The following is a 27089-nucleotide window of genomic DNA, read 5'->3' on the forward strand; positions in this document are numbered from 1 at the left end:
GTGCCCGCCTCCTGGTGCACATGATTGAGCTCAGCACACTTGTCCTGTCACCTGCACTATGGATCGAGCGCCATGCGCCTCGGAGAGCAGGAGAAACCTTCCCAGAGCAATAATGCATGTGGGACATCAAGGCCAGAGCTGTTCCCATGGATGGCACAGAACTGCAGGCATGGCATTGCCAGTCACCACACCCACACTCCTATTTATCACCTTCCCTCCCAGTTCTTGTCCATTCCATCCCTCCTCTCCCTCCTCACATCCTTCCATCCCTTTTCCTTCTCTCTCCATCCCTTCTCTTCACCCCCTTCTCCCCCTCCTCCCATGATTCTGCTCCTGCAAGGTACCCAGCACTTTGGAGGGATGTCCACCCGCTCTTAGCTCCCTCTCAGGGACGCTCAGCACCTTGCAGGGCTGAGCCCTGTGCTTCTTCCACCTCACTCTTCCCCTGTCCCTGTCCCCCCTCATACACCAATGTTCCCCCCACAAACATAACTCTGCAGCACTGCCAGGAAGTCTCTAAATGGCGCATTTAATCTAGATTCAATATGGCAGTTACTCGTAGCTGGTAAACACCAAAAACCTATTTAAAGGGGATTAATAGCTATGTAATAGCCAAGTGTCTACTGCATGGCTGCTCCCACAAGGACCCAGCTCCCTCCCCAGCCCACGGCCACCTCCCACCCTGCTCCCTTCTTCTCTGGCTGTCAGGACTTGACCCACCTCTTGCAGTCTGTGCCCAGTTCCCCTTTTGTGGAACTAACAACTTGCTGGGTGCCTTAAGCTGTTTTTGTTTCCATTGAGAGGCAGCCAAGGCTGCCAGCCCTGTGATAAATTAATGAGATTGCTGGGAAGCTCCCGCTCAGGAGATGGAGACCTTAAAGTATTAAAACTGGTTAAAAGCATTGACCTGTACCTGCAAAAAAAATAAATGAATAAAAAATGGCAGGGGACCGGCCCTGGGAACCAAGCCTCAGGTCAAGAGGCAGGGTTCTCACCGCCTCGGTGAGTTAGTGGGTTAGTGGATGCGCCACTAACCAGCGGCTTGTTATCAGTAATGTGCTGAACCAGGCATTCCTGGCCAGCTGACACCAGAGACGGAGTGCTGATGTCCCCATTCCCCCTCCCAGAGAAAAAGACATCCCTTGCCACCTAAATCCAGTTATCCCGGATAATGCCCCACTTCCTCAGCCCTTCGAATGTGGTCCCACATGAGGAGATGATCCCGTGCCCACCCCTACTGAACAATACAACGTAGCTCTCAGATAGAACTTCTCATCATGGATTCCAAAGGTTCCCGTCTGCCTCAGTTTCCCCACCACTGCCCCTCTTTGTGCCTCTGTTTCCTCTCCTGCCCATTATCTCTTGCTGTATATGTATAGGTCCTAATACAGTGGGCCCAGATTCTACTGTATCAGAATTCTGAGGGTACAGGGAAGCAAAACAACAACTCTTCTAGAGTGGATCTCAAAGCACTTTACAAAGAAGGTCAGTACCATGATCCCCATTTTACAGCTGGGGAAACTGAGGCACAGAGAGGCAAAGTCCCTTGCCCAAGGATACCCAGCAGGCCAGTGGCAGAGCCAGGAATAAACCCCAAGTTTCCCATGTCACAATTCAGTGCTCCATGAAGCGACACTCTCCCCACCAACGTACATATTTACACCCTCCCAGGTCACAACTTCATGTGCCTGCCATACAATCCGGGGGCCGAAGCAATCAAACCAGCACCACAGCACCTTGAAATGTCCTGCGACGGCAAAACACACATAGTAAACATGTCCACTTTCCATCATTAGCGGCACTAGCTAGTCGTTGCCTCTCATCAATACACTGATCGCAGGCACAAATCTCCAGCGACACCACGGGGATGTCCCAGCCACATGGCATCATGGCTCACATCCAACCCGCATCACAGTCATTCCAATGTCACTTTCGAGGCGCAAGCCTTCCTCCGAGGAGCTCTCCACCCAGTCGCCCCTGTAGCCACGAGGAACTTGCCAGCCCAGGCTTGTCGATAAATGCCAGCCAGCCCTAGAACAACGTGTGCCTTAGGGATCAATGAATTTAAGCTACAGTCAATGAACCAGCTAAACTCTTACTGGGTGACAGGGAGAGGCGAAGGCGGAGGGGAGATGAAAGCGAGAGAAAGGGGAACAAATGGAAGTGGAAGGGAGCAAGAAGCAGTGTGTCCTAGTGGATAGCAGATCAGCCTGGGAGCCAGAAAACCCTAGTTCAGTTCCCAACTCTGCCACTGCTGTGCCAGTGGTCACGCAGCAAAGCACTTTGCCTCTGTTTCCCTTCCCTCTCTTTGTCTGCCTGGTCTATGTGGATTGTAAGCTCTTCGGGGCCCAGATACTACGTGTTTGTACAGGGCCTATTGCAATGGGACCCAGATCTCAGTTGTGCCCTCCAAGCACGACTGGAATATAAAGAATACTTCTAAGTGGTGCGGAAGGTAAAGGAAGAGGAGAGAGGGAATTCCAGCTCATTAAACTGCTCGGCCCTGGCTTCCCGCTCTCCAGTCCTGACCGTGTTCTCTCTCTTTGCCTGGCTGATAATTATTACCGCTTCCTCACACAGCGCCAGCAAACAGTCCCCCGTGCCTGCCACTTTCTGCACAGATAGGCAAACTGACGCAGACCAGGTTAGAAGGGACGAGCGTGTTCGCATGTCTCTTAATGGTCCCCCTGCTCCCCGCACCAGGGAGAGTTGTATTAGAATGTGTTACACTAAATGTGCCGCTGTTGCTCCTAACGGCTCCTGCTAATGCATTTGGTTGTCGGCGGCATCACAGTTCACCTCAGATGGAGCCAGGACGATCCACCCCACGCGCACATTTTCATGGCTTTTAACAGGCTGGGAGGTTGGAGGTTTTTTTTAAACTTTGGCTTGCTGCAATCATTGCTCTGGCTTGGCATTATTGGGTTCTAGTCTTGACTCTATCACAAACTCACTGCACAAGCTCTGTGCCTCAGTTTCCTCATCTCTGAAATGGGGATGTTGACTGTCATCCACCTCAGGAGGGCCAGGGTGTGGTGGGGACCAGATTCTGTGAGGATACATTAATTACTGCGTGTAAAGCACTTGGAGATCTTTGGGCGAAATCATAATGGTGAGTGTGACAGGTGCCATCCTGGTCAACACTGAGGATTAAGCAAAAACCTCCAGAGCTAGACAGGTGTAAAAGCCAGGCTCTGTAGCTGGGAGCTATACACCCCTGTGGACCAGACACAGATGGGATGTGATAGAGAGCTCAGAGGCCCAGGCAGCCGGGTGCCTAGCACACCCGACTTCTGGCCCTTTGCCTCTCTCAGGTCAGTGGAGGTGTCTGTTCCTGATCTTAGGCCAGGACTCTTCAGCTTTCCACCCACATCTGGGCCTCACCCTTATGGGCATGAGGTAGGGGGACCTGGGCCCTTCCTCTGCATCTGGTCCCAGCCCAAGGCCCTGTGGGAGGTGACACCGGGAGGGTCATCCCTGCAGCAAGTCCAAGTTCGCTTCCCTGAGCTACTTCCTACCTATAGAGCCCTTCAGTTTCGGGCATCGCCCCTATAGCTCAAACAGTCAGTCACTCAAAAAGAAAAGAGGGGTCCAAAGGAGCAGAGCCCTGCAAGACCTGCTGATCTCAAAGGAGGCGGTGATCGGAGAAGGCTCTGCCTGGTGCCATACCTGCTCTGTGGCCTCTCCTCAGGCTCCACCTGCTGTCCAGCTTCCCACAGAAGGGTTCCTCTCTGCTGCAGCGTGACCACCCCCTTTACCTGGGCTCCTGAGCTCCTTTCTAACCCGCTCCTCCAGTCATTGCATATTTGGCTGGCCCGGCGGGGTGGGCTACCTGGGCCCAGTATGATCTTTTAACCCCGTGGGCCGGGGAGGGGTTTGTATACCCCACCACAGGAGAACGTGTACCACACACTGATCAGTGGGTTACACACCTCTGGGCCGAGGAAGCCCAAGCATCTGGGGCCTACTGCAGTTTGAATCCCAGATGAGCCCCAGCTCACATGACAGCCGCCATCTTGGATTGAAGTAGGGCCCTCCGGAGCTAGAAACACAAGTCTCTCTACAACCTGAATTAAAGATCCAGTCTCTCTAGCCCGAGAACTATGACAGACCCACACCCTCTGTGGGTTAGGGACCCACAACACACCCTGGCTACTGGGTTACACTAGCATTTATATAGCCCCGTGTAGGTACAAAATGCTGTACCATGAGGCAAAAACCAACTTTGGAGTGACAGCAGGGTTTGGTAATGAAACAATTCTCTCTCTGAGCCAAATTTAGATCATCACCATGCTAGAGAGGGTGAAACTGACACACGGAGGTGACGTGACATGTGGAGTCTGTGACTGTGCCAGGAATGGAGCCCATACCACTAGATCAGCCTCTCTTGGACTGCACAGTATCAAGGCTATTACACAGGAATAATCTCAACCAAAACATGCCCCAGCTCACTGCCCCCTTTTCCACTGTCCGAGGCAGGGAACAAGGGCTTTTAAAAGGAGTCAGGAGGACTCACCCCTGTGTCCATTGCTAAGTGGATTCTGGGCTCCTTCTGCGTGTGTCAGGCAGCTCCTCGCGTTTGAGGCTGAATCAGGCTGCCTGCATACTGAGCCAGCCTTGGGAGGGCGAGGGGGAAGAGAGGGGTGAATCCTGGCATCGGCTGGAACACAAAGCAGCAATCTGTACACTCAGCACCGCTGGCCACGAGCAGAGAGTCTAGCTGTGGCAATGAGACAAAAGGGGACTCCTCCATGTCTCATGGAAATGGCTTTCCTCTTGCCAATTCGAAGGGGAGACTGATGCCCTGCAGCTGACAGCCAGAGGGCTCGAGGGGTAGGGACCATCCTCGCTAAATCATGGAATGCAATCTTCGCCCTGTGGGAGCCAATTCTGTGCACACTGAAAATTAGGATTCAAAGCACTAGAAAACCCACCAGTTTAAAGATCCTAATGACACCCCTGAGACTGCACTAGACATAATATTTGCAATGAGCAGAATTATAGAAAGGAACAACCTCATCTTGTGTCCTGAGCAAGTCATTTCACCCTGCAGCACTTCATCGATCAAGTGAAGCTAACCCTTCCAAGCACAGTGACAGCCCTAAGCTGCTCTGCCTGGCCCTGCTTATCCACCCTCATCCCCTGCCTCGTGGGGCTCTGCCATTTACACCAGAGTAATTTCTCCACTTCTCCTACAGCTATCTACAAGTTCCCTGCCATATCATCCCCTGCAAGGGGGGCTTTGGTCTGGAAGCCCACTCCTCATTCAAATATATCCTTAAGATCCAGGTCTATTGCAATTCCTACATGAAATCAGCCAGCCAATAACGGCCCAGGAGAAGAGCAGTTGGAGATAATCAATGAATGATTCATATAACATTTATATATACATATATAGAACTACCAACACATGCAGCCACTTTGCTTGGGGTTTTCTCCCCATCCCCAGTCTGCATCTGTTTATCTTTCTGATCCTTGATCCCGCAATCAAATATATGTGGGCAAACCTCTGCGTCCACTCAGATTTCATCGAGTTGCAGGATCAGGGTCACAGGGTCTACTTTTCAAGAGATCTCAGTGCCCAGGCAGGAACTGAAATAAATGGCCAGATTTTCAACTTGCTCAGCCCCTTGGTTGCATTGGGTGCTGAGCTCTTGAAAAATCTGGCCCCGCTTATGGGTGCTGGACAATTGTAAATTTGGCCCTTTTTTTGTAAGTTCTTTGGGGCATAGACCATGTTTTCTCTCCATTTGCATTGCACATTGTGGGCTCCACTCTAATATAAATAACGATATTCAATCGTCAGCAAATAATTCGTGACACCTTCTAGCTGATGAACGCCGCCTCTGATTGGCTGCAAACAGATCACCCTTTTCACAGATTTATTTGCTGTCTGAAATTATTCAGTAATATTTTTCACACAGCTTCTCTCCTACTTTATTCACCTTCCACAATCTGAGCCATACTGTGTAGCTGTGAAGGGGTGCATATAATAAATAATAAAATAATAATAATACTTAGCTCCTACATAGCACTTTTTGTCAGTGGGTCTTCAAGCTCTTTATAATCAAGCCAAGTGTCGTTTTTCAGATGGGAAACCAGAGGTACAGAGAGGTGCATGGCCTGACAGCACACCTCTGGGCTAGGACTCCAGGCACAAGTGAGCCCAATGTAACCCTAGGCTGACTCCACTGACCAGTGGAATTACACCAAGGACGAATGTGCGTTATGTATTATTTGTATCACAGTTGCACCTAGAAGCCCCAGCCATGGGCCAGGCTCGCAATGTGCTCAGGGCTGTACAAACGCAGACTGTCGACAGTCCCTGCTCCAAACAGGGAGCAGAGAAGAGACAACAGGCCGATGCAGCTGGACTGAGTGGGAGGGCACAAGGAAGCAATGAGACAATATCCGTTGTCAAATGGATAATGGTCTCAGCACGGCAACTGCTGATCCAGTGTCGGGTTTTTTGTAGGTGTCGCGGTAAAGGAGAGTTTTAAGGAGGCATTTGAAGAGAGACAGTGAGGTGGCTTTGTGGGTATTTACAGGGATCTCCCCCCAGGCCAGCCCCAGGGAGAGCACAGAGATGCTTATTTGAAAGCTGAGCAAGTCGGAGATGAAGTCTAGCATCACTGGTAGAGTGGAGGAAGGCCAACATCTCAATAGCATAGGAAAGCTGACAAACAAGGCAGAGGCAGGCTGTGAAGGTCCTTGAAAGCAACACCTCTCTGACATGGAAGGCGTGGCAACTATATTGATCTTCAAAGCTATTGAGAAACAGGACTAAATCCATCCCTGGCGTAAGTGGCGGTGACTCCAGCTAAGTCAGTGGAGTTCCTCCTGCTTACACCAGGGCTAAATTGGACCCATAGCACTTAGCGTGCATTGTTGGACTCAACATGGGGGCTCATTTAGCAGCACAGCTCTAGGTTCTGGTAACCCTTTAATCACAGCCACGAAGGTCCATTAACAGAGTTAATTAAAGCATCAAAAGCCGATCAGCGGTCCAATGAATAGCAGCACAAGCTGGTTTGGAAGCATTATAGCTCTCTCCCACAATACACCAGGGAAGCATGCAAATTAACATGCTGTTCCAGGGGCTAATGCACTACATGATTGTAAAACCATATAAAATAATTGTTTGCAAAATAAGCACCCCTGTTAATGGCTGATATCACCCATTAGGCAGCATCCGAGATGGCAAACCCAGCACAAGAGCAGGGACGGGCGCAGTTTCACAGCATGTCCCTTCCTCGTCGCAGAGAGCTTCCTGCTCCCAAGAGACATAAGGGAGCCTTATGTGGGGAAAGCCCAACAGTCTGGATGAAAAACGAAAGGGGCAGGCATTGAAGCAGCGGGACTGGGATCAGCAGCGCACGGGCGTACAACGCAAAGGAAGAGTCAACAGAGAAATCTGCTCCATTGGACTCCAACTTCCACCCTCACCATCCAGCTGGGGGGCCTTGCTCAGCACCGCCAGGCGGTTTAGTCCTGTTGCCTGACATCTAATGCAAGTCTGCGGTTCAGAGAGCAGAGAAGAGCCCACTAAAAGTAAGATGTCGCTGAGGAAATCTCTCCCCCCTGCTCCCACGCAGCAGGGCACCTATTGAATCCGGGATTCTGGATGTGATTTGACATCCTAGGTTAGGACCACATGCATCTGAGCAAAAGGCGGCCTGCAGGGATGGAGTCTGTACTGTAAGCAGCTTTGCATGGCTCCCGCCCGGGGGCAAAAAATCTCCCCTGGCCCCCTGCAGCTCTTAAATGGTCTCCCCGTACTAGAGCAGGGGCACAGGGGGAAGAGAATTGGCCATTTAGCCTGAACAGCAGTTTCACAGATAAGAGGGGAAGTTTTAAGGGTAGCTAATGCAAGTGGATGTGGGAGAACCCCACTGTGACTACTCTAGCAGGGGTGGGTTGGTAAGAGGGGCTGGAGAAGTGGGTTTCTTGTGTAGTGCCCTGCCCGCCGAGGCAGACTCTGCCATGCCGTGCACCTTGTGCATCTGCGCAAAGCAAGTGCAGCCCTGGGAGTGAACTGCCAGGGACATGGGCACGCTCACTTCTCACAGATGGGAGTGACTGCACCAGGGACAAGGCGGGGGAACAGGGGATCAGACGCAGATATACACACACGCAAAATGGCAAAAAAAAAATAAAAAAATTGAAGGGGTAGAGGAGAGAGCTTCCAGCCAAAGCTCCGCTTCAACAGAGACAGAAGAACCATCCGCCCCCACCGCTGGTAGAGTGGGCACATCCCAAATCGTGCTGGGGCTTTCCAGGCCTGAATAAAACAAGACATGGCCTGACCTCAGCCCTGACAGCCTCAGACTGCCCCTCTAGCCTCGCTGGGTTCATTGCCCTCTCAGTTGGGTTTTACTATCTGATTTTTCCCCGTCTCTGCTTCTTTTCTAACACTCTCCTCAAAGGAGTCAGGAGCCCAGGGACAACCGAGTTCGAGTCAAACTGTCCAACTCTCTGCAGGGTTAAGCGGGCTCAGAACAAGCCCCGTGAATTCCCCCAGCCCCTGGCTGCAGCGTAGGACAGCTGGGCTGGTGGATGGGGTGCAGCAGTGAGTGGGTGGAATTCTCGGGCCTGGGTTACACAGGAGGTCCGACTACATGATCAAATGATCCCTTCTGGCCTTCAAATCTATGGACCAAGCACTGGACTGGGTCACAGCAGACCTGGGTTCAATTCCTTCCCCATCTTCTGCAATGCTGAGCAAGTCACTTAATCTACCCTGAGCCTCACCTGTCAAGTGGGGTCCCTACTTCCCTGGGGTGCTGTGCGGCCAGATCCATTGGTGACTGGTGAAGAGCTCAGATGTTCTGGTGATGCAGGCCATAGAGATAGCTGGATTGCTAGTGGCATCTAGCTGCCATCTCCAATGCATTCACCTACGAAGTCACTCAATAGGCTTACCCCACATTTACTTCCCCTCCCCCCTCACTGTGTTTCACCAGCAGCCTGCTTCCCGCTCTCCTGCTTTGTTGGTTCTCCCCTGCGGCTCCACCATCGCAAATAATAAACAGATTTCAAAGCCCCCGTCTCACATTGATGTAACATCAATACAAATGGAGATAAAAGCTCAGCACTCCAGAAACAGCTGCCGATCACACAACGCCAGCTTTGCCATGGAATATTAATTGGGGTATTAAAGGGAAAGTCTCATTAGTGCAACCTGAAAAGCCAGGTCAGCAGCACGGCTGCTCTGCCGCTGCCGCTGGGGGACGCAGGGAATGGGCCTGGCATGGCTGAGGAGAGCAGAGCGGGATCTGCCATGCCCATCTGAGGGAATCTGCACCTCTCCTCTGCATGGTCCATAGGGCAATGGGGGGGACCACAGGAGGAAAGCAAGTATGTGGGGCCAATCCCCCCATACACACACCAAGATATCATCCCTACGCCCTCTGTGGCTCCTACATGGGAGCTCAGCCAAGGGGAGTGGGGATGACTGCCATATGTTCTCCTCTCACAGCAACACGAGTTACCTCTCCCTGAGTGGCTGTAAAAATCTCTCAGCAACATTTAACTCCAACAGCCAGGCTGAAGGGGCCCAGTCAACAGCAGCTGTGGGACCTGGCCTACAGGGCACCTGGGCCTTGGGGAGCAAGGGAAGTCTGAGCTCTGCAGGTTCTGACCCTTTCTGTGGACCCTCATGTTCCAGCTGCACCACTGGCCATTCCACTCTGCAGTCGCCCCAGCAGGGGGTGCCTGCGGTACGGTGGAGTCAGCTGTGGAGGTGACCTGGACACATAGGGCAGGGACTGCATCCAGCAGATGGACAGGTGTCATCGCGGAGGCCAGACACCATAGTAAGGCTCGGCTCTAGCTCAGCCCGTGTAAATCGTGCTGCTCACCCTGGCCAGGGGCAGGCGAGGGAAGAAGGGAAGTCATTAGCCAGCTGCTTCTGTTAAGAGAAGGAACTGTGTCCAGGGTGCCACCACATGCCCCATCATATGGATGCCAAGCTATTTCCCTGCTCCCCCCCCCCCCCCCGGGGCTCCATGGCTCAGCTGATTGTTATGTGCTGGATTACTGTGCAGACATCATGTATCCACCCCAGCCAAGGACGACTGCTCCTCTCTGCCTACAAGTCAAAGATCCCTCTACATCCCTCACCCACCCCATTCTCGTGGCTCAGCCTTCCCTGCATCTCCTTCCCCAGCTCAGCTTTCTCCTCCCTCCCCCGCAGTCTGGGCCTCTGCAGTAGAGTCTGTGCATAACCAAACCCCTTCCCCAGCCCAAAGTGGGTCATGATGCCCATGTGGTATGGCCTCTAGTTAGCAGGCACTGGGCCAGGTGGTACCTTGCACAACAGACAGGCCTTTGGGCCTCCCTTGGTAGAATTGTGTAGCGGGTGCAGCAGGAGAAGACGACCCAGCCCTCCCTTTCCCCCCACACCTTCCCTGCAGCTGCAGCGAGCAGGTCACATAATAGCTCCACCATTCAGGTCTCCCGGTTTGCATTGATCTCCCTGTCTCTGCACTTGCCGTGCTCTGACATTTTTGCTAATGGGGGCAGGATGGCAGCAGCGTTCCACAACCTTCCCCCGGGGGCTCATTAGCAGACAGCTGATTAAGTGAGGAGGCCCCCATTTGTGAAGGGTTGGGGAGCCCCTTCTTCAGGATAATTGCCTCCCGGTGACTGACTCGAGGCAGGGCTGCCAGGAGCCAGCTCAGCTTCTCTGACATGCACATGCGGGCACTAGCAGCCTCCTCATACCGGCTGTGGCAAGCTCAGCCCCGTGTCTAACGCTGACACTTCAAGTTCCAGCCTCTCGTGAATCCTCGCCCCAGCGCTAGGACCTCACTTACGTGCCCTCTCCCTCTGAGACCCACCCGTCAGTGCCAGGCCTTTGTTTATAAGGCCTCTGGTCTCACAGCTCCTCTCACACACTCCCCTCAGTGCTATGCCTGCGCTTGGTTATAAGGTGTCTGGCCTAGGTGGCCATCCTCAGTGCGAGGCCTTGATTCACATGAAATCTCATTCTGAATTTCCCACAGCCACGGCTGGCTGTCCTGGGCAGGGAGAACAGATGGGCCTGTTGGAATCAATGAGCATTTGGCCAGGATGGCTCCGCTGAGCATTATTTTGTAAACCTGTGTTTGTCTGAATACTTGGGGTTGGTGGGGTGGGGGGTCAAGGCGGGAAATCCCTGTTCTACTTGGCTTCTTATCCCACATGCCTCACCATGGTGTTTTATCACGGCTCATGGCCGAATAGAGACATGGTCTTGGGCTCCCCTCCGCTCCCAGCCATGATGCATGGAGCATCTGCCCCGACATTTGTAACTGTACAGATCTCCTCAGTATCGCCCACCTCAAGCATTCAAAAATCATGACGTTAGCTTAAAAATCAGTTCTTTTTCTTTGCCTTCTTTTTGAGTACAAGGGGGCACCAGAGTCACTTTTTCAAGTTTTTCTCCAAAACCAGGAGAGCTAGTAACTTTTTTGTTTTTAAGATAAAAGCTGAGCATGAAAACTTAGATTCACATGATTCCAGGAGTTGGGGCTTTAAGACAAATATAAAATATCACAAAACTCTCAATAAAATCATGACACTTGGCAACACGGTCTCCTCCCCAACTGTTTGCAATTCCATAACACTCCAGCGTCGACAAAGATTGTTTGCAGGGAAAAGTAACATTGAGAGATTATTTAATGCAGTTTTAGTTTCTTTTAACACCATGTAGCAGTTTGAAACAAAGACAAGGAACTGACACCATGTGACCTGCCAGTTCTTTGCAAACCACCAGCAAGGAAGGACCCCACTGACTACAGCCTGAGAACCATTCTTATGGACAAAAAAACAGACCTGGTTCTTTATTTCAGTCTGCAAGCAGTGGTGGGCATCTATTGATCTGACAGCAATTGACAGGTGAAGGCTGGAAAGAGACACAAAAATGAAGCCAGTATACTTCAATATTCCACCCTTACTATGAGAGATAGACAGACTACAGAATTCCCCCTTTAGTAAATATGCTATAGTATACAATATACTATAGTATGCCACTATTTTAAAAAAAAAAACCACAATATTCTACAGAATTCCTCCTGTATTATAAAAGGCTTCAGAATCCCACAAGAGGCCACCCTTATTAACACATAGCCTGGTACATCTCAATAGAAGTCTCTGACTTTATAAGTGTCTGTGGTGTGGCTAGACTTTCATCCTATCACAGCAGAATGACTTATAAGGGACGATAGCGAAGATTTTTAAAAGTATTTAGGTGCCCAAAGATGGAGACAGTGACCTAGTGGGATTTTTGAAAGCATCTCGGTGCCTAACTTCAACTGGGAGTTATTTATCTGCATCTTTAAGAGAGTTGGGGGAGCTACCTGTGAATGGGGGGGGCAGAGGGATAGGAGGGGGAGCTACTGATATGACTGGGGGATGATAGGGGTAGGCAACAGATTCCAGGCTGGGCAGGAGCATCCTACCTGCTGCCAGGCCCATTCCAGCCACTTCCTGCTCCATGGCCTGGTCCTGGGTGCCATGGCAAGTGCTCTGGGTCTGCTCTCACCTCCGAACCCCATCCCTGGGCATGAGGGAGTTTACACATGGGTGGAGCCCCAACAATCTTTCCATGACAGAGGCTTTAGCTTTCCCCTGCTCCCCTGGGTCTGCCACCCCCTGTTTAGCTGCCTAAATACCTTTGAAAATCTGGCCACCAGTCTTTTACGGAGGCAAGGCACCCCTTAGTTTTGATGGGCATTTGGAGGGAGGAAGTACTTCAGGATGAACTCTGAAGCTAGTCATTCTGCAATGGCACTCTGCACAAGGACAAGTTAGGTCAATGCTCTGTCCCCCCTAACCCTGCCCTTTAACACAGACCCCCCCCACACACCACGAGTTACCCCACTGACATCTACATTAACACCGAAGCTCACAAGCTCCATATGCCGGAAGCCTGGGCATAGCAGCCCAGCAGCCCAGAAGGAGACACCACAGGCCCCATTAAACACAGAACACGATCAGCATGGGAGTCACCGAGCAGAAACTTTTCACATCGCTGCTTCTTGTCATGTCTGTGCACCGCGGCTGTCAACAAAACCCTAATGTAATTGTGTAGACAAGCAAGGGGTGGAAAACAACAGATTCAGCAAATCAACGCAATTTGCAAGGAAATTGGTGAGTTACTGGCAGGAACAGTAATGAGGAAGGAAGCTTCTTGGGGAGAGTTTAACTTTTTGCTTCTTATGCTGCTCTGTATCTTGGGTCAGTGGCTCAGTTGCTCCACGAATTCAGCCACTCACAAGAGAGGAGCATTTGACGACAGGACAGTTTGACACCTCTTGCCAAGCCCCAACGGAAAATCTGCTACCCTTCTAGCGGAGCGAGCTTCCTCCCAGCAGTACCTGGGGAACATCCCCTCATCTTGCAGCCTGCACCATTTCACAGAGCCCTGGGGGACCTTTCCTCTCAGCTGTGACCAGGGCGTACCTCCTTCTCCCACAGTGTGTTCGTGCTGTAGAACCCTGGAGAATTCCTACTTCTCTAGCGATGTGAAGAGTGCCCCTTTATGCACTCATTCACTGTCATGCTCTGTGGCCGCTGTTCTCAAACTGTGGGTCAGGACCCCATTTTAATGGGGTCTCCAGGGCCAGCATTAGACTTGCTGGAACCCGGGGCTGAAACTGAAGCCCAAGCTCCACCCCCACTCAGGGGCGGCAGGGCTCAGGCTGTGGCCCCCCGTCCCCTCCCACCAGGGGCGGTGGGGCTCGGGCTGCAGACCCCCGCTCTCCACTGGGGGCGGCGGGGCTTGGGCTGTGAACCCCCTGCTCTCCCCACCAGGGTGGCAGGGCTTGGGCTGCGGACCCCCCCCTCCCCACGGGGGGCAGGGGGGCTTGAGCTGTGGGCCCCTCCCCCACATGTAGTAACTTTGTTGTAAGAAGGGGGTTGCAGTGCAATGAAGTTTGAGAACCCCTTCCCTATGGGATCTCCCTGGATTTCAGCATTGTGAACTTAACAACTGTGCCTGGGAAAGATCCCCCTGTTCCTGCAGTAGTGCCTGGCTGAAGGATTAATCTTACGGGTGCTGACACTGATTTCTTCCTCTGTCGGGAAGAAACCAAGCCTTTATAAAGTTTCAATTGAGTTAAAGCAAGAGGCTGCTTCCCCAGAGGCCAAAGGAATGGGCTGAAGCAGATTGATATTTGTGATTTTTTTGGAGGGGGGAGGTGGGTTGTTTTCCTTATGTTCAGCCTCACTGCGCAGGGGTCTCTGTCCGTCCAGTGCCTGTGCTGGGAAGGCTCTGGTCTTCCCGCCATTCTCTCTTTTCCTGACAGACCCTCCCCAGCTCAGCTCCGGGCCCTTTAAATAGACGTTTTGCCATAGTGCAGAGGAGATTGTCTCTTGCCTTAACCTACATTCCTTCCTTTTCAACTCTGCATGAGCAATTAAAATTTAAATAAGAGGCTCTGCACTGCAGCAGGGACTGGTGGGGGGGCCGATGGAGAAGGGAGCGGCCCTCTCAGCCAGGCTCCAGCGGTGTCACCACCCTGGAGGTGAGAATTTATTTCCAGCGAACAGCTCCAGGCAGGCATTGGCACAGAATGCCCTTGGGATGGCAGGGTCAGCTGCTGCTGCTGCTCAGAGTTGGAAGGACTATACCATGCTGAGGCCCTGCAGAGAGAAAAGCCAGCCCCAGGATTCTGCTCCCTACCCCCAAAACACTCAGCTGGTTTGGCCAGAAGGACGTATCAGAGTTCTCAACAACTCATTGGCAGAACGGCATCCTGAATGCCCAGCACTCTCCCCCATTGCCACAAGTGAGTTGTGCACAGTGGATGTGTGCTGGGGCAGATCAGTTGTGGAAGGGCACCTGACCAACTCTGGTTTGCACTGGGCTGGCAGCAAGGGGGTGCTGAGCTGGACACTGGGGCATTAGTTCTGGGTGTAGAGAGGACAGCATGTACCATCCAGTGTGTCTGGGATCTGGCTGAGCCCAGTGGGGTCAAGTTAACATTTCCCCAGAAACATTCACGTGTGAATGTCTGGGCCCTTGTATTGCAACCCTTCCAATTCACGTTGAGTTCAGTTCAGTTTCTGCACCGACATTTCCTTGTCTTTGTAAATATACTGAAGGGAATGCTCTTGCCCAGAGCTAGAGTGACCGGATTAGCAAAATTGACAGCATAGGTGCTGGAACTATGGATGCCGGGGGGTGCTGCAACACCCCCTGGCTTGAAGTGGTTTCCATTATATACAGGGTTTACAGTTTAGTTCAATGGCTCTCAGCACCCCCACTATACAAATTGTTCCAGCGCCCCTGCTTGACAGGTCTTCTCCAGCGCTAACCTCCGTGATCTGAAAAACCAGAAGTGGACACCCAATCCCACTGTTGCTAATCCCAGGCATTCAAAAATCAGATTGGTTTAAAAATATAATCAAATGGGGCCTCTTTTTCCTGGCCTGCTGGCTTTGGAGGCTAGGGGGCACTCAGGTCACCTCTTCCAGCTTTTCTCCACAACAATGAGAGCTAAATTCTTTTTTAAATGAAAGCTGAGATTCTCATCTAATCACCAGAGTCCAAAACCTTGGGCTTTGAGAAAAATACCAAATATCTCAAGATGTGTGATAATCATGAGAATTGGCCACACTGCCATCCTGATGAACGTCCCTTTATAAGGAGACGCTTGGGATTCAAGACAGGTCCCATAATAGCTACTGAAAGTCAGGCAAACTAGAGAGGAGCCCAAGTGGCAAATTTGCGTCCAGTGTTTGCCCTGAACTCCACCCAGGCATGGGGGGACTCAGGTGAGATCAGGGTGGTCATCTTGGCACATAGGAGCCAGCTGTGAAGTTTGGGGGCTTTCAGATTTGAAGTTCTGGATCACCCCATGATAGAGCTAAAGGCCAGATGTGAAAGTCAGGTCTTTCCCCAAGTTGGAGGGTTTGACCCTCTGTCCATTGGAAACAGAAGTTCCTGGGAGCAATCATTTTGCATGGCCCCACCTGCTAATGAACTGAAACAACAAGACAGTATAGGCTAGAGCAAATCACTGGAAACATTTAAATGTTAAGAGAAAAACACACACACACAAATCCAGGGGATCGACCATTAACCTCCCAGAGCGATTGAATCATAAAGCCTCGGGCCTCAACATGTGAAAACTGAGTGCAAAGAGTTACAAAGGAATTTCATAAAACTGGGCAACAAAATGGCAGATGAAATTCAACGTCGATAAATGCAAAGTAATGCACGTTGGAAAACAATTCCAGCTATAAATACAAAAGGAGGGGTTCTAAATAAGCTGTTACCATTCAAGAAAGAAAGATCTTGGAGTCATTGTGGATAGTTCTCTGATAACATCTGCTCAATGTGCAGCAGCAGTCAAAAAAAGTGAACAATGTTAGGAGCCATTAGGAAAGGGATAGATAGTAAAATAGAAAATATCAATGCCACATCTGGAATACGGCATGCATTTCTGGTCACCTCATCTCCAAAAAGATATATTAGAATTGGAAGAAGTACAGAGAAGGGCAACAAAAATGATTAGGAGGTATGGAACAGCTTCCAGACAAGGAGAGATTAAAAAGACTGGAACTGTTCAGCTTAGAAAAGAGACAATTAAGGGGAGGATATAATAGAGGTTTATAAAGTCATGAACGTATGGAGAAAGTGAAGAAGGGAGTGTTATTTACGCCCTTCATATAACACAAGAACCAGGGGGTCACGTGATGAAATTAATAGGCAGCAGGTTGAAACCAAACAAAAGGAATTACTTCACACAACCTGTGTATACTTCTACACAGTCAACCTGTGGAACCCATTGCCATGGGATCTTGTGAAAGCCAAAGTATAACTAGGTTCAAAAAAGAATTAGATAAACTCATGGAGAATAGGTCCATCAGTGACTATTAGCCAAGACAGTCAGGGACACAACCCATACCCTGGGTGTCCCTAAGCCTCTAACTGCCAGAAATAGGGACTGGAGGACAGGGCATGGATCACTTGTTAATTGCCCTGTCCTGTTCACTCCCTCCGAAGCATCTGGCGCTGACCATAGTCGGAAGACAGGATACTGGGTTAGATGGAACATTGGTCTGACCCAGTATGGCCGTTCTTATATTCTTATGATAGATGGCCAAAAACAGTTTGGCCTTTTTTTTATTATTATTCTCTTTCCCTCTTCCAGGACAGTAAAAAGCACTCACGAGAGGAGGTGCAAAATTCCTTCTTGACTTCAAAGACATTTCTCCTGGCCAGTTTCTCCTGATTCCTGGCATATTCCATTGGAAAGCTCTTCACACAACCAGCTGGCAATATACAGTACAAAGCTCTTGCTTCCCCTGCAACTCTCGCTTCCAGATTACAGCATCTTTTTGTCGAGGTGAAAAGGAAAGTAGGAAGCAGCCTGCATTTCAAAGGGAGCCTGACAATATCAGAGAGGCTTTGAAAGCACTGTGCTTCCCTGTTTGCAAACAGAAATAGGGTAGAGGAAAGCACCAAAGTTTACGTTCCACCAAAGGGATCTCATGTCATTAAAGATGCCCCATTCTGCCTAGAAGGAAGAGATAATTTAAAAAATCTCTCTCTGATCTCCATGCAATAAATAACATGAACGCCTTTAAATGAACACCAAAACCAGGGCTGCCATGATGACGAAAGATGCATCTTCCTTCCTCCATGTCATGGAACCTTCTGCTTGGACACGAACTGAATTATGGTACCTCCTGCATCTGGGAGACTCAGGCACTGGGAGACAACTGCATTTCCTCTGCTAGGGATTGATCCTGCAGCATTCAAGTTTATGGGAGTTTTCCCATTCAATAGGTGCAAGACCAGTCCCCTAAAGCACTGTGTAGGGCGGCCCAAAAGCATTTAGTGATGGGAAAATTGGGGGTTTTGACTTAACAAAATGTTTCACTAAAAGTGTCTGTTTTCCATGGAACTTTCAACTTTTCATCAAAAAAACAAACACCCAAAAACCAAAATCTGAAAATTTTTGATTCAGAAATGCCACAGTGGTGCCTTATGGAAGTTGTAGTTCAGGTTCCCCTTTCCCTGCTTCTCTTCTATGTACCGTGCTCCCCAGTTGGACTACATCTTCCATGATGCACTGCACAGCTCAGCAAGAAGGGAGTCCATGGTTCCCCATGGGATATGTAGTCCAGCTAGGAGAGAGGAATGGAGCCATGAGGTACCCAAATTGCAATTTTCCTAAAGCAGCATGGTGCTATTTCTGTATCAAAACTTTTTAGCTGAAAATGTTTGGTTTTCAGCCAAAAGTTTTTGGTTTTTGATTATTTGTGTGTGTGAGAGAGAAAGGCAGTTTTCTGGAAAAAAAGAAAATCAATGAAAATTATTTCCCCTCGTTTTCATTGAAATTTTCCATAGGGAAATAACCCAAAACATTTTCCAGCCAGCTCTAACACTGAGACCTTGTCCCACCCTGAGCAAGTGACTCAAGTACTCCAACACAACTGCATTACTGAGCTATAGCATAGTGTCTGGCAGACTAAAACACCAAGCGATGACCTCCTCATTACCTCCCCAATAGTACAGCACACAGGAGACTAAAACAATGACACAAAACAACATTATTTCTGCTCTACGATAGCATTCTGAAGACTACAGCACCAAATTACCTGTGCTAAAGCATATGGCCTGGCTCACCTGCATGTCTGCCTGCTACTTGTTTAAAACACTGACTTATTACACCAAAACCCAGCTTCACTTCCTACTGCCCAAGTAACACAGGACTGTTAATATCCATCAGTTGCCTCCTGTTTATGTCATTTACCTGTATAACTCTGTGTATTCTCTGTACCTGTTTAAAAAGATAAATAAGTAAATAAAAGACAGGGAAAGCAAGTTGGCTTATTGGAATTTCAGCCTTAGTCCAGCATTCACTGTGATTCAAGAGCAAGGTAATTTTTCTATCCCAAAGGATTGCTGTCCCTATTTCACAAAGCCAGTAGAGGGGCAACAAGATACCCCTTTACACTGCACAACACCCACCCTAGAGTGTAAATCTTCCTTCTGAGGGCAGGCAGCCATCTTGTCTTCCAAAATCGCTGCCTCTGAGCAAAGGGAGGAGTGAGCTGTTACCTGCTTTTATAACCTACAGCCTGGTGTTTATAGGACGATTTCAACCAGTCAGAATGGAGAATAAATAGGCACATATAATGAATACTGCCAGGTCTCTCTAGGAAGTTGGAGTATGCCTAGAAGTTAGGCAATTCAAGGTTCTGAGGGGCAGCCTAATGCCCTGAAATCAAGTGGATGGACATTATAGTCCAAGCAGCCCCTCCTGGTGGTTCACAGAATGGAACATTTCAAGAACTGCTCAACAGGGGAATCTATGGCCAGGAGCTAGGTCAATAAAACAGTCTCTCTGCCACACACTGGTCTGCAGAGTGAAACCCTTGGTCTAAGAGACTGACCCCAGAATGGGGAGTCAGCAACTCTGCTTTGCTCTGTGATTAGGGACAAGCCATTGGGCCTCTTTGGGCCTCGGCTTCTCTGTCTGTGTCATCCCCAGCCACACCTTGGAAAGGTAGAGTGTTATTCACCTGTTTGTAAGTGCTAAGTGTTGGTTTCATTGCAATAAAGTTTCAGTAGTAACGGCCTGTCAGCAGCTACATTGGATGCACTGCCCACAGCTCCCCCAGCCTGGTGTCTGCTGCGGGCTCTCTTGCTGGCTGTTAGTTTGTGGGGGCACATCAGGCTGCTCTAATCTCCTGTTGATTGGCACTTCTTGGAGCAAATTGCTCAGTCACCAGGGTCAGCCGAGCTCCAGGTATGCAGCATGTAATTCAAATAGAGCTGCTAGGCGGGGAGTGAGGCTGTTGCCACGGGGTCCAGAAATGTCATTCGCTAGTTCCCTTGCAGGAACAGCCGCGGGGTTCAGAGACCCCACACCTCTCTCTATGCACCACGTTCCCAGCAGAGTCGTTGCCTCTTCTCTCCAGTGTCACGCTCTCCCCGCCCCTTTCTGCCTCCTGTTCAGCCATCCCTCATAAGTGAACATGCTCCTGAGGAGCTGAGCGGGGAGTCCAGGGGGCAAGCAGCTGAGACTGGTATCACGCAGGCGACAACAGGGCTGACAGGATGATGGTCAGGCCAATGTATCAGGTCCTCATTCTCTTACGGTGGGCCCCATTCTGCTACACTTACTCAGGTCCCTTGCTCCCATGAGTAACCCTATCACTGGGCTGTGTCTGTACCTATGGTACTAGCCAGCACAAAGGTAGCAGGTCAGCCCCAGTAGGGTTAGTTACTAGAGTAGCATCCCTCCACCACAGCCTGTTCCATGGTGACGGTTAGAGGCCCCTAAATCTCTCCTGGCTCCTTTAATTAGGCAGAGAGCCGGCCCAGGAGTAGGAGAGGCGAAGCAGATGGGAGAGCTACAGAGAAGGGAGAAACAAAGGGGAGATCAAGCAGTGCTACAGCTGGAAGTCCGAGTGCTGACTAATTCTCCCCCTGCTTTCCTGACACAGCTGCAGCTCCCCAGAGCAGCCCCAGCAGCAGGCAAACGCTGCTTGTGAGGGGCTTGCCCCAAGAACCCTCCCAGGCTTCACGCCTGCTCTGCTAGCTGCCTTTGGTGTGGGAATGAACTGCCTGCCTGCACCACCAGTGTGGGGGCATGATCGCAAGGAAGCCTCCACAGCACTGAAGGCAACATCTCCTCTGGCCTGACAATGACTTTGCTTTTAATGGGAGCCAGTGTCCCAGCCTGCTCCTGCCCCAGGCACCATGCACCCAATTAGCCATGCTTCTATTTTCTACCTTATACGGTTTGAGCATGTGTTTAAAGTGACCCACGTTGAACTTTCTGAGCCCTGGGGGAGTCAGCGTTTAACTGAGAGATGCTATTACCCCCAACCAGGCACATATGCTGGTCCCCAGTGGTGGCAAGAGGGAAATGGAGCTATCTGCTCCCACTGGACTAAAATCAGCAGTCACTGCAGGTTGCAACACTGATTCTTAAAGACCCCCACGCCCCAGGACAGAGGGAATTAGACCCAGGGTTCCCAAACTGAGGGCTGCTGCACAGTGCCACATGGTCCACCGGCGTAACTGTATTCTCCAGTCAAGCTCTTAGTAAATCTTTAACTCCATGTGACTCACGTGAGTAAAAGCTACAGCAATGAAACGTTTAGAGCTGTATATGCTGGACAGAGTATAGAAAAAACTTTATTTATAAAAACCCAAGCTGAAATAAATCAAGTTTAATTCTCGCGAGTACAATGATGCATTTCACTGCAAGGTAACCTAGCAATGTACACACAGTCTGCCACTTACAACTGTAAAAACGGCAAGCAGTTTTTCTATCTGACCTGGCTGGATTTATTTTTCAGAAGCAAGAAGAATGCACTGGTGGAGAAGATGATGAAAGCCCTGGACCATCTACAGTGACACAAATGAGCCAGCCAAAAAAATAAAGTGGTAAGAAAATACGATGATGCATGCTTGAAGTTTGGATTCTCTTTCACCGGACGGGTTGAGTACCTGTTGCCTCAGTGTGTTATAACGGAACTGTTATTTTGCATTTTTATTTACAATATCTGATTGTTTTCTAATTAGTAGAGAGTAGGGTTAAGTCTTGACTTATACAACACAGAAATTCAGATTTTACACTAAAAAAATATTGAAAACACAATATAGGGTTCAAAGTTTAAAATCAACAAATAACTGGTTTTTTAACAATTTTGTTAATGTTGTGTTGCTCATTCAGTTTTGTACATGGTACAGTTATGCACTGTTTGCCCTGTTTGAACACCACATTTTGCTCTCCATGTTTTTTTAAAGTGTAGCTTTACTAAACCTGTTGGTTTCAAAGACCTTAAAGCCTGTCTTTGAGTGCATATTGCTAGGGATTTCTATCCTTACAACTGTGTATATTCAAATGAAAAGGAAACATGGGAATTCTTTGCTTACAGTATTATCGCTTAGCTGTATGTAATAATTATTAATGGTTCTAGTTGTTAATAGTGGTGTTAACAGCGGGGCGCAGTGCCCATTGCAGCTGTACAGGTGGGCCACAGGGAAAAATGTTTGAGGACCCCTGAATTAGACCACACTGCCGGTTGGCCCACTGGAATTAGCCACTGCTGCGCATGACGGTTCACAGCTAGACACTCCGCCGCATCCCCCTTGACACTGGCTAGAGGAGGGCAGTGCTTTTCAGAGGGCAGATCCTTATTTAAGGTAAAAAAAAAATGTTGTAACCTTCCTTGCATTTACGAGTAAAAATGTATTCATGCTAACAGTGCTAATAAGCCTGTGTAATTGATTTGTGTGTGTGTTTGGAGAGGCTGACAGAGAATCCTTGACATTGAAAGCGGAGGCTGAGCAGGGAGTGAGACTTTCGTTGTTTTTATTTGTAATAAAATTTCCAGTGCCTCCCCCTGCCCCCCCCGCCCCACTCCCTGGATTGCCTTACACAACACCCATCCCACTCCCAGGGATCGCAACCCACCAGTTGAGAAACATTGGAGTAGGGGAATGGGAACTCAGGACTCCTGGGTTCTATTCCTGGCTCTTCCTATGTAATCTGGGCAGATGAATCTCTCTATGCCTCAGTTTCCATAAACAGGGACAATGCCACCGCCCGGGGTGCTGCAAAACCTACCTAGGAAAAGGAGCAACCTGATTGGACATTGTTATGATTAGATTCCACTGCATGTGGACTCTTCATATTTGACTCAACTGGTCATGGTTCAGATCAGAACTGACTGCACCTATCCCTGGGGATTTGAATGCAAGGAACATAATCAGCCCCAAATGGGCAGTACTCTTGAGAACTGTGGAGTGTGAGTCTTCCTGATGAGGAGGAGGAAAGACACTGTTACAACTGAAACACGAGGGCTAAAACCATCTCAGAGGACAGAGCTGCTCACGGATGGGTGGTGGGGAGCCAGCAGGGATGGATGGCTGTGACTGCTTGTCAGTTTCACTAAGAACAATCCAGCGGGTGGCTTGTGCAAAAGGTGACTTTATTGCAGAGTTCTGCGCTGCGTCCATGCATAGTCACCGCGGCTGTCTCGCTAGTCTATTTTCTTTCACCTTCGCCAAGACGGCAGGGTGCCCGGTGGGGCCACGGGGCAACAGCTCACAGCAGCAGCAGCCTGCGCAGCTCCTGGGACGAGGTGACAGGCAGGGAGCAGGCGAAGTTTTCACAGAGATAAGCAGTGGCTTTTCCGTCTTTCCTCTCCAAGGAGGAGAGGAAGGGCAAATGGTGGTACAGGAATCCAGTACTGTCCCCGTCCGCCAGCATCAGCACCTGGGATACACAGAGGTGGAGACGGTCAGGGATGGAGTGAAAGGGAGAACACAGTCAAGACCCAGTCAGCTCCCCTTGCCCACCGCAGGAAGTGCTAACTGCATCACGCCTACACATGCTAGGAGAGGGGAGGATGGAAGGCGAAGAGAACCAGATACAGATCTTAGGGCATGTCTCATGGAGCACAGACCCTGCAATCACATCCCCACACCCTTTACTGCTGCTATTTACTAACTTTTTGTAACACTTCTTCGAAGGCTGAAGGGCCTGGGTATATTTAGTTTGGAAGAGAGAAGATGGGGGGGGGGGGGGCGGTACATGCCAGCTACTTGAAAGGCTGCCATAAAAAAGATGGAGAAAAGTTGTTCTCTCTTGCCACCAGGGGCAGGACAAGAGGCGATGGGTTCAAACTCCAGCACAACAGATTCAGATTAAATCTCAGGAAAAACTTCCTAACTGGTAAGAACAGGAGACCAAGGGCAGAGACTACCTCCGGAGGCCGTGGAAACACCTTCACGGGAGGTTTTCAAAAGGAGGCTGGAGAGCCACCTGTCTCGGATGGTTTAGACACAACAAAGCCTGCACATTGGCAGGGGGTTAGACTACATGACTCTTATGATCCCTTCTAGTCCTACGCTTCTATTTCAGAGAGACCTGGACCCTACAGACCAACCAATGCTGCCAGAAGAATGTGGGACCCCCATTTCTAGCCCTCTCCCCTTTCCGGCACCCCCTCTACATGGCGTATCCTGCCTGACCCACCCTGCTACCCCTCCTCCCCTTGTGCATGTCTCCCGGGAGGCCTAAACGCCTGTTCTCCCCTCTTAGCAACAAAAACGTACGGCACCCTCCTGACCAGAATAAGCGCAGGACCATATGGCCAGGGCTCCTCAATGCAGGTCACTCTCCTCTCATTGATCTGTGCTAACTTAGGGCTCCACCCTGGAAGGTGCTGATCCCTGCCAACCCCCACTCAAGCCACTCTGTTGGTATACTGTAAGGGCTCAGCGTTCAGTGAAGGGTGTCACACAGGGGGCTTGGTGTAGTGACGGGTGGGGCTTGGGGGGGGCTGGGCATGCACTGCTGAGTATCACATGAGAGGCTCAGTGTGCAGTGATGGGAGCTGGCATGCAGAGAGGGGTGGTGCCAGAGGGCTCAGTGTGCAGTGAGGGGTGGAGCCTGAGGGCTCAGTGTGCAGAGAGGGGTGGAGCCTGAGGGCTCAGTGTGCAGTGAGGGGTGGTGCCTGAGGGCTCAGTGTGCAGTGATGGGAGCTGGCATGCAGTGAGGGGTGGTGCCTGAGGGCTCAATGTGCAGTGAGGGGTGGTGCCTGAGGGCTCAATGTGCAGTGAGGGGTGGTGCCTGCAGGCTCAGTGTGCAGTGAGGGGTGGTGCCTGGGGGCTCAGTGTGCAGTGATGGGAGCTGGCATGCAGTGAGGGGTGGTGCCTGAGGGCTCAATGTGCAGTGAGGGGTGGTGCCTGAGGGCTCAATGTGCAGTGAGGGGTGGTGCCTGAGGGCTCAGTGTGCAGTGATGGGAGCTGGCATGCAGAGAGGGGTGGTGCCTGAGGGCTCAGTGTGCAGTGAGGGGTGGTGCCTGAGGGCTCAGTGTGCAGTGATGGGAGCTGGCATGCAGTGAGGGGTGGTGCCTGAGGGCTCAGTGTGCAGTGAGGGGTGGTGCCTGCAGGCTCAGTGTGCAGTGAGGGGTGGTGCCTGCAGGCTCAGTGTGCAGTGAGGGGTGGTGCCTGCAGGCTCAGTGTGCAGTGATGGGAGCTGGCATGCAAAGAGGGGTGGTGCCTGAGGGCTCAGTGTGCAGTGAGGGGTGGTGCCTGCAGGCTCAGTGTGCAGTGAGGGGTGGTGCCTGCAGGCTCAGTGTGCAGTGAGGGGTGGTGCCTGGGGGCTCGGTGTGTACTGTGCGGGGGTGCCCGGGCAGGGTTGGCATGCAGGGGGGAGCAATGCCCAGGGTTGTGTGTGCAGCGAGGGGTGTTGTGCAAGGAAGTGCTGGCATGCAATGAGGGGTACCGTCAGGGGGCACCATGTGCAGTGGGTGGTGCCCGGCCTGGGACTCGATGCTTATTCCTCTGTGTAGCTGCACAGCCCCTCCCTGCTGGCTCCCAGTTGGGAGCGGCCGCACGGACAGCTTGGCCCATTGTGGTGCTGGGCCGTGTGCTGCCGCAGCGACTAACTCTGCTGCAAACCCACCCAAGGCCTGTTTACCCAACGAACAAACTGTGATCAACAGCGCTGCTGGCAACACCCCCGCTGCCCAGCAGGCTTCAAATTCGCTGCTCTAATTGAGCTCAAATGGCATTAATCTCTTTTAAGCCACGCCAGCTTCCCGCAGGCAGGAGTCAGAGCCACAGCGCAGCCGTCCCAAGCCGGCCTGAGAGTTAACACTCCCCTCGGATCCCTGCGACACTCGACAAGGAGCCACTTTCCTAACCGTGGCAGATGCTAAATAACCGATCCCCCCTCTCAGGCCAATGGCTGCATGTTCAGCACTGCCTCCCTTTCCCCCTACACTAGGGATCCCACGGAGCCCAGAGAGGGGGACAAATCTTCCAGCATGCCAGACAGAGCGGGGGGACAAAGCCAGGGGGCCTGGGGCAGAGCAGCGCAGGTGCAGGATGCAATGACACCGGGAGGCTGTCAAGCAGTCCAACAACCCTGCCACAGGTGGCTCATGGCTAAGGCTAAGGTTTTGTCACGGATCTTTTTGGTAAAAGTCATGGACAGGTCACAGGCAATAAAGAAAAATTCACAGAAGCTCGTGACCTGTCCCTGATTTTCAGAAAAAATATGCGTGACAAAATGGGGAGCTGCGGGGTCCCCACACCTGGGCAGGTGCGGGGGAGCTCTGAGGGCCCCCACCATCCATGGCTCAGAGCAGCGGCCTCCCCCCACTGCCTTGCTGCCCAGGGCTTCTCGGATCTCCAGGGTACCCCACAGCCCCAGGCAGTGGGGGTGCCCCGCAGTTCCCAGCCACCACGGGCGGCGGGGGACCCTGCAGCTCCTACCAGTGGGGGCCTGAAGTCACGGAGGTCTCTAGAAGTCACAGATTCCATGTCTTCTGCGACCTCCGCGACAAAATCATAGCCTTACTCGTGGTTCACATGGCACCCGGGCAATTTTCAAGCCAAAATGCTGATCACCCTTCCCCACCAGAGCCTGCGCTCTCCCACAATGCCCTGGCTCGCTGTCGCCCACACGCTCATTTGCTGTGGGCCGGGACCTGCTGCCAGGGGGCGGGAGAACGCATGTTTTCCCCAGCCAGCCTGTTCTCCAACACCAGCAAAGGAGGGCGGCATTCCTGCACTGTCTGCCCAGCAGGCCCGTCATCCCAGCACCCCAGGAGTCAGCGCAGACACACTCCTGACATGAACCCACGCCCCGCGCCCTAACCCAGCAACCACCGCACAGATCACATTCACACCCCTGAGCGCAGACACACTCCTTACACCAACCCACGCTCCGTGCCCTAACCCAGCAACCACCGCACAGATCACATTCACACCCCTGAGCGCAGACACACTCCTTACACCAACCCACGCCCCGCGCCCTAACCCAGCAACCACCGCACAGATCACATTCACACCCCTGAGCGCAGACACACTCCTTACACGAACCCACGCCCCGCGCCCTAACCCAGCAACCACCGCACACATTACACCCACACCCCTGAGCGCAGACACACTTCTGACACCAACCCACACCCCGCGCCCTAACCCAGCAACCACCGCACACATTACACCCACACCCCTGAGCGCAGACACACTCCTTACACCAACCCACGCCCCGCGCCCTAACCCAGCAACCACCGCACACATTACACCCACACCCCGGAGCGCAGACACACTC

The 27089-nt window shown here is 51.3% G+C and overlaps 1 protein-coding gene and 1 long non-coding RNA gene across 7 annotated transcripts in view; both read right to left on the reverse strand.

The window, feature by feature from the left end:
- LOC122462946 overlaps positions 1 to 19062 on the reverse strand; it is a 53149-nt gene extending 34087 nt beyond the window's left edge. The window contains exon 1 of one of the 2 annotated variants that reach the window (XR_006285848.1): positions 18967 to 19062. This is a non-coding gene — a long non-coding RNA (uncharacterized LOC122462946). The remainder of the gene's footprint in view (positions 1 to 18966) is intronic. The other variant, XR_006285847.1, reaches the window with a different exon arrangement.
- Positions 19063 to 21123: 2061 nt separating this feature from the next.
- Positions 21124 to 27089, reverse strand: part of SPATA20 (spermatogenesis associated 20) — a 31977-nt gene continuing 26011 nt past the window's right edge. For all 5 annotated transcript variants that reach the window (XM_037914209.2, XM_037914212.2, XM_037914211.2 and 2 more), the window contains one exon: positions 21124 to 23237. In XM_037914209.2, the coding sequence (XP_037770137.1) occupies positions 23067 to 23237 (171 nt within the window). In that variant the 3' untranslated portion in view covers positions 21124 to 23066. The remainder of the gene's footprint in view (positions 23238 to 27089) is intronic.

This window comes from Chelonia mydas, chromosome 14 (genome assembly GCF_015237465.2).
Source record: "Chelonia mydas isolate rCheMyd1 chromosome 14, rCheMyd1.pri.v2, whole genome shotgun sequence".
NCBI lineage: Eukaryota > Metazoa > Chordata > Testudines > Cheloniidae > Chelonia > Chelonia mydas.